Raw genomic sequence first — 12,359 nt, forward strand, 5'->3', positions numbered from 1 at the left:
CTTTGCTATTTGCACCCTTTTGTTTTAAAGCTCCTTTTCTCTGTTTTGATACTTGTACCTTTCTGGGAAGAGATATTTGCTAAAATTTAGGGACTCTAAAGGTGGTCTCCCTAGGTCATTTAGTCCCAGTCTCTGTTTTGGTGCAGATTTCTATGTAATCCATTCCCAATGAAAGAGAATCTAGACAATATCTGGAGACATCCTGGGTACAAGGAGATCTTTCACCCTGACCGCAGTCCTGGCCTAACCCGGCCACCTTACAGCCTCACGGGAGCCCTAGCATCACTGACCACTCTCCTCCTTCGGTCCAGATACACTTGTAGCCTCCTTGCTCCATTCTAACCTCTTACTGCTTCCTTTGGTCTCTTCCAAGCCCTCAGTCCTTTCCCACATTCTCCCTGTCTTAACTGGGAAGACCAGGCCCACCAGGACGAGTCGGCCATCTTCCATCCCTAGGAAGCCTGTTTGAGTCTGTAGATACAGATCCTCCATCTACATTTGTGTTTCCCCTCGGCTGTTGCACAGCAGTTCTGAGCTGCTTGCTCGTGCTCAGGGCACCTGTGACCCTAAGATCATTTGTACCCTCTTCCCATGAAGCCTGTTGTTCCCAAAGTTTAAAAATCAAATAATACAGGGGGCGCCTGGGTGGCTTAGTCGGTTAAGCGTCTGACTTTCGCTTAGGTCATGATCTCGCGGTTCGTGGGNTACAGGAGAGCTTTTAAGGAAAAGTGACTGCCCCTTTCCCCTCCCCCTCCCAACCCACAGTCTCATCTCCCAAAGGCAGCCACTTATAATGATTTTCAATTTCCCCGGTAATTAACCCGAAAGTCTCTAAATAATGTCCTTTGGATGCTGCACCTAGAATTCCAGAACCTGCTTGGGGATTGTTTTTTGGAAAGGGGGGATTAAATTAGCCTCTAGCACAAGCATCACAAACCCACTTCCAGCAAGGCCCTGATGAACCCCAGCATTTCTAATAACAGCCAAGGCATGGGGACAGGGCTTCTCTAAGATTTCCTGATTGCAAATACACTGGTGAGTCCTGGGCAGGGGCCACTCCTAAGTCCTGACTAGCACACTCCGCGCATGCTGGGTGGCTCTTCCGGGGACATGGTCATGAAGGGTGAGTCAGGGCACAGCCATGACTCAGGATCCCTGGCTAAAGGGAACAGAAGCTGCAGAAAGTCACTGCCATGGGCACAGGGATGCTGCTCCTCAGTCTTCTAGGTCATCCCTGCCCCTTACAGATCAGATACTGGTTTTCAAGACCAGAAGTCCTGACCAGAACTCTCTGCTTCTTCCAGAGGAGACAGCCTCCTTCACAGGGCAGGCCCACCTAACCACCACAGCCAGGCCTGGACAAAGTTGTCCTAGACAGACAGGGTCTCTCAGAGATGGGCCCTTCCACTCAAAGCAGCACATCTTTGTTAACTAGCCAGGGATCTAGGGGCTGGTGGCCAGGGCGGCAGGATTAAACTACAAGTGTCATATCAAGGAGTCAAAATCTGAAAAGCAGCAAGTAGCTTTCATCTTTACACAAGTGGTAGTAGTAGTGAGCACAAATGGAGTAGAGATGTATAACCAACCCCAAATTAAATACTCAGAAAACTGTGTTTACAGTACAGCATAGTGGCTTCCACCTGGCCATGAGAGGTCTTCAGAGCATCCATTTTAAACCATATGGGTAAATCTCGGAAACTATAAGACATTCTAATAAAGTTTTGATTCTGTAGACTTAAATACGTCCTTTAAAATGGTAGAAGACTTTAAATGTCTCCAAAGTCTGGGGCCTACAACAAGCACCCAAGTTTTTTTTTATCAATTGACCAGTCATCTGGCTTGAATCTGCAAGACAATGTCTTCTTTTCTGGATCTACAGGATTTGTGGACCCCTAGGAGGCCATGTCAGGGGTGGTTTTTTAATGTATTCCCACATAGACAGATTTTAGATGTTTCCCAGGACAAACCAGGAGAGCCACTAAGTGACTGCTGCCTCTCAATGGCCTCTGGCATAAGTAAGTAGCACTAAGCTGGTCCTCTCAGAGCAAGGGGCAGAGGGTCTGATAAACTCACCAGAGGGATGGCTTGAGCTCAAAACAAGTGTGGTGCCTGGTGAATGATATCATGTTTCCCCAAAAAGCAGGGTGTTTTCCAAACTGAAAAATGAGTTTGGAAATTGCTCGGAGAATGATTACCTTCTCTTGGAAGCAGATCTGTTCCTGCTCACCCCGGCTCAGCCAACCCTTGGGAGCCAGTCAGAGAGGATCTCACAAGAGCCCTGGTGCGACACTAGGCCATAAACCCTCCTAGCCACCCGGAGGGCCTGACAGAGAAGGGCAGAGGAACCAGAAGCCAACTTTAAAGGAAAAGCAGGGCTGAGGGTAGGCTGGGAAGCCTCACAGAACTACGTTCTGGGGATCTCTTCCTTCTCTTGCACAAAACCATATGCAAACTACCATTGGCGCTGGACGGCCCAGATGGGAGATGAATAAGGTGCCTTACATGGCAGCATTTCGTGGTGTGACGTATCTGTTCACCACAGCCAACATCCCCAGCTCTGGACTGTCTCTCTTCCACGATGAGAATCCAGGTGCACACCTGGAGGCACAGTGCACAAAGCTGTTATCATTCATTTCCTCCTTGGTGTGAGTTTCACATTCCTCCCAGAGAATTGCCTTTTGTTTATTTAAAAAAATTTTTTTTAATGTTTATTTATTTTTGAGAGACAGAGAGAAACAGAGCACAAGCAGGGGAGGGGCAGAGAGAGAGGGAGACACAGAATCCAAAGCAGGCTCCAGGCTCTGAGCTGTCAGCATAGAGCCTGACACGGGGCTCGAATCCATGGACCGTGAGATCATGACCGGAGCCGAAGTTGGATCCTTAACCGACTGAGCCACCCAAGTGCCCCGAGAACTGCCTTTTGAAAGGGTGGAGAGAGGGAGAGTACCATCCATGCACTAGTTCCATTAGGGGATGGGAGGGGCTGCCATGCAGAGGAAGACACCGGAACAGGGACCCACTTAAAGTACCTGATGAACATTTGCTCCCTGACTTCTAGTAAGCCAAGGCGAGTCTTGCTCAGGACTGACAGATAATAGGTAGGGAGGTTGGTAAATGAATCCGTTCTATCACAGCCAAGAACCCAGCTGGGCTTGTGCTCTCCTGCCTCTGAAAGTTAAACTCAGAGAGACCAATCCGGGGCAAGATAGTACAAAATTGTCTTCTACCATATTCTCCTCGTCCTTTTGCGTGAAAGCGTGGGTCCCAGAGGATTTCCACAACACAGACTTCTGCAGGTTTAGGAATTAGGCCACCAGAGAAAAGCTTCACTCCCCATACCAGACTCAGGTATGACGGACTTACTCCTGTTCTTCCGTCACCCACCATGACCGCCTCTGCGATGATCAATGTGGCTCTGTTTCCTTGCCCACACTCATTTCTTTTCCTTCTGTTACCGCCCTCCCCTTTCTGCTTGGATCCCATCTTCCCTGTTTCCCTTTCTTCCTTCCTTCCCTTATCCAGTCTGGACCCCACTTCTCCACCCTCTTTCCCATCCTTGTCAGCCTCCCCGATTTCTCTCTTAACTTGAAGCCTTCCTAGTTATTCAACAGGTAGTCTTAGCTATCATGGGCCAAGTGGGATTCTAGAGGTTTTTCCTAGAATACTCCATTTATTATTCTAAAGTGCTAAAGACATTGGCCTCTTTACCTCAGCCTCGGGGACTGGGAGTGAGCTGCAGAACTGCACCATAGGGGCCACGTAGGGGACACTCAGCTGAGGTGGCTGGTTTCTGCCAAAGAAAAGCCACCTGGGGGGCCCCCTCTTGGTGGACCCAACAGCAGCACTCCATTGGGAATGGGTGGCTGCTCCCTTCCGGAATCTTCTTGACCCTGGGCCTGACCACTAGGCTCTATACCTGTGGAACTTCTGGAAAGGCACAATTACAAAGTCTCAGGTCAGCCTAAACCCTGGGCATCCCTCACTGAATACTGGAATGATCTGATGGTCAGAGGAAAAATTCCTAGTTCTTAGAGATGTCGCCTGAGCTAAGGAAACAGGCCTGTTGCAGGCAACAGCAGAGAAGGCTTAGTCTTTCCTTTTTGCCTTATTGAAGGCATAAAGCTATGTCTGCCTGGTCCGTTACAGCTGGGGGCCCAGGCTAAAGGCAGTGAGCCCGTGGGGTCAGCAGCAGCCCCAGCAAGAGCTGGCCTGCTCATTCTTGTGCCCCCGGGTGGCAGGAGCTGCCCAAATCCTTCTCAGGCTGTAAGAGCTCGGCCCACCAAAGCCACACTTGGCTGAGGGCTTCTAGCCTGAGATGGAAGCTGTTACCCACCCAGCTGGTCTCCCTCTGTCTTGTATGTGTGGGGGGATGCCATGGATCTGTTTTTATCAAATACACAATTAAAAAGTCACACTATTAGGAAACTCTGGAGTGTGAACATATGGGCTTTTCCTGAGACTTAGAATTTTTCAGAGCCACTCTGGGAGCGGTGGGCAGGGGGNTTCAACCTAAAAGAGCAGCCACTAAGGTTTGGAGATTCTAGAGTGGAGAGCCCCGCATTTCTCAGCCCCCTTTTCTGAACACTGAGTCCTAGGCTTGGAATATGGCATTTTGCTGCGTGTTGGCAAGAAATCTTGCAGCTGAAACACTTCTCTCCAAATGTCGAGCATCTTTATTTATCCAAATCTCTCCACAGTGTTTGTTTAAAGGGGAGTGCTAGAGAGTAAACTAAATTTTACAATGAGCATATGGATGGATATAATTGCTAAGGGTTTTTTTTTCATATTTGCTAACTGGCTATATATAAAACTGTGTTTCTATTTTATAGATTTCACACCCTGAAGGCTGCTAATTTTGCATGCATATGATTTTCACATGAATGGATGAAAATACTAAAATACTCTTCCCTCTGGATTGTCTAATTGCCCCGACCCTACTCTGAGAGCAACAGCGGGTGGGGTGGGAAAGACCCTTCAATTCTCCCTGGCTCCCAGTTTCCCAGGAAGCCCGATCGTCCTCTGTCTGCTCACAAATTGGCACAGTTGCCTTTCAAACCCATTGATGCTGGCTGGCACTTGTGTGAGAAAGAACCCTATCTGCTCCCCGGTGCTTTTCATATTGATCCATTTTGCCCGTCTACTCTGAGAATTTTAAACAACGGAAATGACATCTGCCTCCGAATTAGCCGGTAATGGGGAACACAGATTGCAGAGAAAACCTAAATGTATAGCTAATCAAGGAAAACAAATACTTTGGTTTAGCCATTGGTTTCAACTTCCTATCCCACTAAACCACCAACCTAACCTCATTTGTAATCCAGCCCTCCAGCCCCAAGTGCCCCCTGGTGGAGATTCGAAGGAGCGAGGAAGCGGCCTGAAGCTTGGGCCACCAGGATCCTTTCCCCACCTACAGATCCCAGAGCCAAGGCACAGTGATGAGAAGTTTCCCATGATCACCTATGAAGACAGTGGCCACGTTAAAATTCCCAGGCCCTCAGAACATATCCCATCGCTGATTTTTTCTGCCCCCACCCCCACTCCTGCCATAGGATTTCACAGTTCTTAGCTGTCGGACTTTCCTTCCATTTCTTGTTCCATCTTGTTCATCACTCAATAGCCATGTGTGAAGTGTGCCAGAAGACCATGGCTGCGTGTGTTATGGGCAAGAAGAGAGCACTGTCGCTGTTGGCAAGGTGCTTCCAAGCCAGTGAAAGACGCTCAGGAGCTTCCCAGGATGAGGGACGGGGGAGGTACTGACCGGGAGAGCCCCAGCAGAACAGAAGGAGGCTCCCCCGGGCTGCCTCCCACTCTGAGGATGAGGGACTGGAGCCTGGAGAGAGAGGGAGGGTCTAGACGGTAAAGGAGGCCTTGTGGTTAGAATGCACACAGCATCGTCCTGGCCAGTGATAACCCCGCAGCAGACATCTCAGCCCCTCTACGTGGCTGGAGGTTGAGAGTACTGCCAAGGCCCCCCTAGCTGCTAGTGTGTGCAGGACAGTACCAGCTCTGGAGTCAGACTTTCGTGGGTTCTTATGTTAGCTGGCCAACCTCACAAGTCCCTTGGCCTCTCTAGGTCCCGCTGGAGAACTGGGCACCTGGCACAGTCATGGATTCGGAAGAGGCACCTGCCACACCGTGGTTTCCGTTTCCTTGTACAAAGCAGACACGTACCAAGCTCTAGGTGCCGGTTCTAGGCACAGGCAGCAGCAGAGCCAAGCCCTGCTCCAGTGAAGCGAAAATTCAACTGGGAGCAAGCAGCAAACACATATAATATGTCAGATGTTGGTGATAGCTGTGGACAAAAGTAAACAACGCTGAGGAAAGGGACAGGGCCAGAGAAGTTCTGTTCATATATAATGTCTTATCTAAAGAGACAGCAGCAGAGCCAGAGATGTGAAGGCAGGGAGGGCATGAGCCATGCAGACATCCAAGAAGCACCATTCTGGGCAGAGAGAACAGCAGTGCAAAGTCCCTGGGGCAGAAGAGGGTCTGGAATGGAGTGAAGGAAGGAGAGCCGTACACAGGCAGAGGTTAATAAGGGCCAGATCATGTGGGTCTTGCGGGCCATGGCAGGGTGTTGGCTGTTACTCTGAAGTGAAGCTGCTGGAGGGTTCTGAGCAGAGGCCGGATAGACTGACTGTGACCAGCTATTTTTAGTTACCAGTTTTCTTCCAGCCGCCCATGTTCACAATCGACTCTGCGTCTAACAGACTCAGCAGGTGGTTGAAACCAGGGTGCAACTTACCGCCACACTGACCCTGATGGTCCCCTGAGTCTTCCCAGGGTGAAGTGGGCGGAGCCCCACAGCACCGCGCATACCTACTCCTTGTTCTCAGAGTCTCCGTCACCAACATAACCCTTTGTCCCTTGCAGAATTCCAGCTTCCTGTGACTGAACCTGACATCAACAACAGGCTGGAGTCCTTGTGCCTCAGTATGACCGAGCACGCCCTGGGAGGTGAGTGGGTCCTCCTTGCATTTTAGGGCATGCCTGGGAGGACTACAGTCTAGCTCAGGAGTAAANAGGCAGAGACTTATAGGGAAGAGAATAGCATGGCAAAGAAAGAGACAGAAGAACATGGGCTGTGTTGAGAATGTGAACCTACTGATAATATAAAAGTGAGAGAGCGGGGGAGGGGGGCAGGCAGGGGACAGGGAGAGAAAATGGCCTCAGGGTGCCGTTGGATCCTCATCAAGCCATACTACACCTAGTAGCCTGCAGGGCCCTGCTCCTCCTTTTCTGGGAGGTGAGTCAGGGACCTGGAGACCGAGGCTGTCTCTCTTTGCTCAGAGCCACCCACCCAGTGCACACTGAGGTCCCACCACAGCAGCTGTCGCAGCCAAATGCTGTGAGCTGGAGGAGTCAGAAACACAAGACATGGCTTTTAGTGGCAACATCCCCCCACAGAATTGGATTCTTTCCTTCTCGGCACTAGATCTCCCAGTCTGGTCCAAGCATATCCCGGCTTGCTCTAAAAATAGAATTTTTGAAACCAAAATCCCTGCTTGTTTTTCTATCTTCCTGTTCCAAATGGCTTCCATGACGCCTGGAGCCCCACGCCGTCTGAGGTGTCCTTCACGGTGTGACAGGGATGATCTAGTTCAATGAGCCTGCGGGCTGCAGCCCCAAAGGGAGCTCCAGAAGCAGCTGGGTCGTCCCACGTTTGTTTGGTCTGAAGCCCTGCGTCATCACAAGAGCCCCAGGAGGCCTTCAGCGCCCTCCCGGTACCAAGCAAGTGCCTTACTCCAGCCTGCTTTCCCAGCCAGCCCTGGGGATGTTTGGCAGGCAGAGGAGAGATGGCCACCCCTTCCTGCCAACCTCCGGGAGGCTCTGAGTCAGAGAGGCCTCCTGTGACCCTTCCCAATAGCCTTCCCCAGTCAGGATGTGCTCACCCACCCTGGAGACGGGCGGTCGGCACACCTAGAGCCAGAATTTGCGCTGTCTGGCAGCGGTGGGGAGAAAGGCTGCTGTCGAGCTGCTGTTCCCCAAGCTTGTCCTCCTGACCAGGGATTTTTAGATTTTTAGTCCCTGCAAACACAGTCTTATCCTGACACCAAATGTGAGGCCAATAAATGCTCTCTGCGGAGCAGATCGGAAAGCAAGGACTGCACCCTCCTGACCTCAGCTGTGCGAGGCTCTCCAGATCCCAGAGAAAGCCTCCACTCAGGACCAGAAAGGAAGCTAGCTGAAGGCCTCCCAGCACTGCTGACTAAACGGACAGCGGGAAGGCACAGCTCCTGATGTGACCTCCCTGCGGTTTCAGGAACCCCGTGGGCAAACACTTGGCCACTCCCATCCTAGAGGCTTCCTAGCATCACTGGTCCACGCCTGGTACCACTGTAGGGGGAGGTGCCATGAGGTCCTCTTCGCCAGCTCACCAAGGGGATTGGGTCAGCACAGTGACAGCCCCCTGTGAGTAATGGGAAACAAACCCGGGGCCCATCAGCAGATGGAAATGGATGAGTGAAATGTTGCATAGCCAGACACCATGGCATCATACAGCCATGCGTGGAATATCATACAGCCCTAAAAAGGGATGTGCTACCAATACACGCTACGATATGGATGAACCTTGAAAACATTATGCTGTATGAAAAAAAGCCAGACACAAAAGGCCACACGGTATATAATTTCCATTTAGGCAGATCTGTAGAGACAGACAGTATAGATTGGTGGTTGTCAGGGGCCGGAGGAAACTAGGAGTGGAGAGTGACTGCTCGACGGGTACCAGATGAAAATGTTCTGGAATTAGATAGTGGTGATGGCTGTACAACTCTGTGAATATACGAAAAACCTCTGAATTGTACGCTTTAAAAGGGTGAAATTTGTGATATGCAAATTACATCTCAACTTTTCAAAAAGGGAAGCCTCCCAGACCCTGAGAATTCAGGCCCAGCTCAGCCCACTGCAGGCAGCCCAAGCGCCCTCCCACGCAACAGTGGCTGGCGGGGTAAGGAACTCCTGCTGCCTTTGAGAGTCAGCAAGGAAAACTGACCTCCTCCCCCAGGGCTTGATGCATCTTAATAATTGGCATGTTGGAAGCCCTTATGAAACTGCTAAGTGCTAACATTATCATCATTAGGAGCAAGAATGCCAAATGCTCTTTATTAAAGGGAGGTTTTCATTGAAAAGGCTTCATTTTTTAGCCCATTCTTCTGTATTTACAGAAAACCTCTTTGAACTGATTTTTTTTTTTTTTTTTTTTTTTTTTTTTTTTTTTTTTTTTTTTTTCCCCTCAAAGCTGTTTTCTGATATATGTTGGGTACCATAGACTGAATCTCAGAACAGGAAGCGGAGGCATAAGCAGTGAGGATTCTGGAAAGGTCTCTTTGTTTTCTTGTACACAGAGAAAGCAAAGAAAAAAACACTGTAATTAATTTCTAGATCTCTGTGGCCAAAAATCTGAACAACTGCAGAGGAAGACACCTTATACTCTAACCATCTTGGATGCGGGGCTTTGTTATGCTGTGATCNTTTTTTTTTTTTTTTTTTTTTTTGCTCATGTTTTCATCTTGTTCATCTCCTAAGCCTTTGTATTGCTATGTTTTCCCTCAATAATCCTCTCTGGTGGGAAGCCTCGTAAGCAGTTTCCTGAGCAAAGAATGCAAATTACGTTCCGGGTGGCCCAACTGGGCACAGTGGCATTGAGCCCTCCCACTATCACGATCTCTGCTAGCCCACCTCTAGGTGCTGGGGAAGATGACCTTGCTGGGGACCGAATGCCAATGAATTAGTCAATTTACAGGAGGACGAATAATAAGGGAGAGTAAAGCAAAGTAGAAGAGATTCCTCTGCCTGTGTCTCAGGACAGGAAGGGAGGGTGTCCAAATTCCCTGGAGACCACATCCTAGGATGGTCATCCTAATGTGGCTGGTCCATGGACCCCAGGCCTTGGGAGCCCAAGCTTTTGTGCTGACATCTCTGTTCTCAGTGTCCTCCACTAACTGCAGCCCCCCGCCCCCACCACCATGTCAGTCTAAGCCATTTTTCTCTTTGGCCTTCCCTTTCTATCTCTTCTTTGCCCTTCCCCTGGCCCCTCCAACAGCACCAAGACGCCTCTGCCATCTTGGTTTGTGAATGTTTAAGGCCTTCATCTGGCTCTACTGGGCCTGCTCGTGATTGGTGGCCCCAGATACAAAGGAAGACTCAGGCCTGGCTGCTATCTTCCTCCTGCGGAGGGGTTATATGGGCAGGAACAGCCACAGCTTTACAAAAGCAAGGCTCCTTCAAGCAGGATGAAGTCTGCAGTGAATCCTACCATAAAGAGGAATGCCCAGTCCACTCTCCGATGCTCCAGGATTCATGTTTTCCCATGATCCCCTTGCCATTCCTTCTGACTTTCTCTCCCTGAACACTCTGCCACTCATCTCTCACACCTGAGTTCTGGCTGCTGCATCCAGATGCTCCTTCTGGTAGACCACGTTAGTCACATCGGAGTTTAGATCAGGACACACCTGCTGGTGTTTGGGTATCAGTAAAACCAGGGAAGCATCCTGCATCCCTCCCTGGCCTTCACGTAGCGGTCACTGAACACGGTTGCTTCTGCCTACTGCAGGGGCGAACGCACGCTTCTCTCTGGTCACTGGGTAAGCCCTTGCAGACAGTCCCGGCATGGACCGCTGTTGGGGCTCTCCTGCCATGGGCCTTGTCCTCTTTTAGGTCATCTGACACAACTGCCAGAGAAACCGTTCTAAAATTAGATCTAACTACTCGCTTATAATGTGCCAGTGACCAAGTCCAAGCTCCCATTCACAGTATGCAAGACCCTTCTGGCCTCATTCTGGGGTGGGGACTCTTCCTGTGGTCCCACGTGTAAGCAGACAAGCGAAAGGGAGCTGGGCAGCCATCAGCTCCCTCTGCGGTCTGTTTCCTCATAGCCTCTGTCTCGGACATGCACATCCTCCACTTTATAGCCTGGTTTCACCAACTCTCCATAACGTAGACATAGCCTACCCTCCATAGCTCACAGCAGTCACTCACCCACTTCCACAGGATCTTTCAGTTGCCAGTGCACACAGCCTCTAACGAGGGTGTCTGCCCCAATCGGATTCTTGAGACTGAGAAGCTGGATCGTTTTGGGTCAGATGCATACCCCTGGTCTACTCAGCTGTGACCAGGGCTCAAGAGTCACAGCCACCTCATGCCCAGTCTTTCAGCAGGGACTCGGTGACAGAGAAGATGTGGCAAAGGGGTGTGAGCTGAACACACAGCCCCCCACCAGCTCTTCGGCACACCTCCTGCCACTCCTGCATTCCCCAAGCCCTCATCCTAGGCTTCCATCCAGCCCTCAGCCCGACCGTTTGATGACCAACATCACACCTCTACATGAACTGGACGCCCTCCTCACCCTGTCCCTTTTCTGCCTCCTCTCTCCTCCTACCAGTGCCGTCTTACAAGTCCTTTTCTTCCTCTGTGAAACTGCCCTTGACTTCCAGGCGCAACTTAAATATTCCTTCCTCCATGTTCCCGCTGTGCCTGGTACATCTCCATCATAGCAGTGATCACTCCTACCTCACTGTGGCTTGACAGGTCTGTCCCGACTAGGATGTGAGAGGACTAGGTCTCTTCCTCTGGATTCCCAGGCTCATTACAGCTCTTGGGAAAATGGCTGTTCTCCAGATGCTGAGTGGCTGGGTGTGTGCAGGAATGAGCGAGGGAATGAGTAAGTTTGGCTCCTGTGCCCCTCACGTGCTCTTTCTCTCCCAGACGGGGTTGACCGGACCTCCACAATCTAGAAGCTGAAGATGAGAGTGACCGCGCTGGCCGTGAAATCGACTGCTGCGGGTCCAGTGTCAACCATCTTCAGGGTTGCACAGAATCCTCCGAGATGCTTTGCAGCCTTTTTTTCCCCTGGTCCCTCTCCCATTTTGATTTTGTGAGAGCGTAGGTCGTCCTTGTAAACATATCAGTAGACCGGGGATTGGTAATTTTGTCATTTGTTTCTGTCACGGGATGGCTTGGTGTGCGGGGAGGGGAGGGGTCTCTAGGGAAACGAGGGAACGCAGGTGGCCTCCTGGATGGAAAGGGGGAGAAGAGAACACAGCGGCGCCGTGGAAGAGAGACGGGAGAGCCTCGGGAGGGAGGCAGAGGCCTCGGGCCTGGGAGCGCCTCGGAGCTGCCTCCGCAGTCAGGCCCCAGGACGCAGTCGTGCGGGCATGCGACCAAAGCCAGATGGCGGCCCGCCCTCCCCGCCGCCCGCATCGGCTTTTCCCCCGAGGACCCGCGGGAGAGGACCGCACGGCGCCGGCGGAGGAGGGGGAGTGTCCCCTCCGACAAAATTGCAGAGAAACTTTGATTTGTGTATTGTTTACATAACAATTTTAAAGGGTACATAATGTGTAAAGAGTTTGGATAGAACT

General features: G+C 50.8%; 1 protein-coding gene across 3 annotated transcripts in view; it reads left to right on the top strand.

The window, feature by feature from the left end:
• SAMD4A (sterile alpha motif domain containing 4A) overlaps window positions 1-11,918 on the top strand; it is a 96,305-nt gene extending 84,387 nt beyond the window's left edge. Inside the window, exons 11-12 of one of the 3 annotated variants that reach the window (XM_077768235.1) lie at window positions 6,874-6,957; window positions 11,707-11,918. In XM_077768235.1, coding sequence (XP_077624361.1) covers window positions 6,874-6,957; window positions 11,707-11,735 — 113 coding nt within the window. In that variant the 3' untranslated portion in view covers window positions 11,736-11,918. Of the gene's footprint in view, window positions 1-6,873; window positions 6,958-7,290; window positions 7,472-11,706 lie in introns of those variants that run through there. The other 2 variants (XM_077768225.1, XM_077768245.1) reach the window with 2 other exon arrangements.
• The last annotated feature ends 441 nt before the right edge of the window (window positions 11,919-12,359 follow it).

Source organism: Crocuta crocuta, unplaced genomic scaffold (genome assembly GCF_008692635.1).
Source record: "Crocuta crocuta isolate KB4526 unplaced genomic scaffold, BGI_CrCroc_1.0 scaffold10, whole genome shotgun sequence".
In the NCBI taxonomy this organism is placed as follows: Eukaryota; Metazoa; Chordata; class Mammalia; order Carnivora; family Hyaenidae; genus Crocuta; species Crocuta crocuta.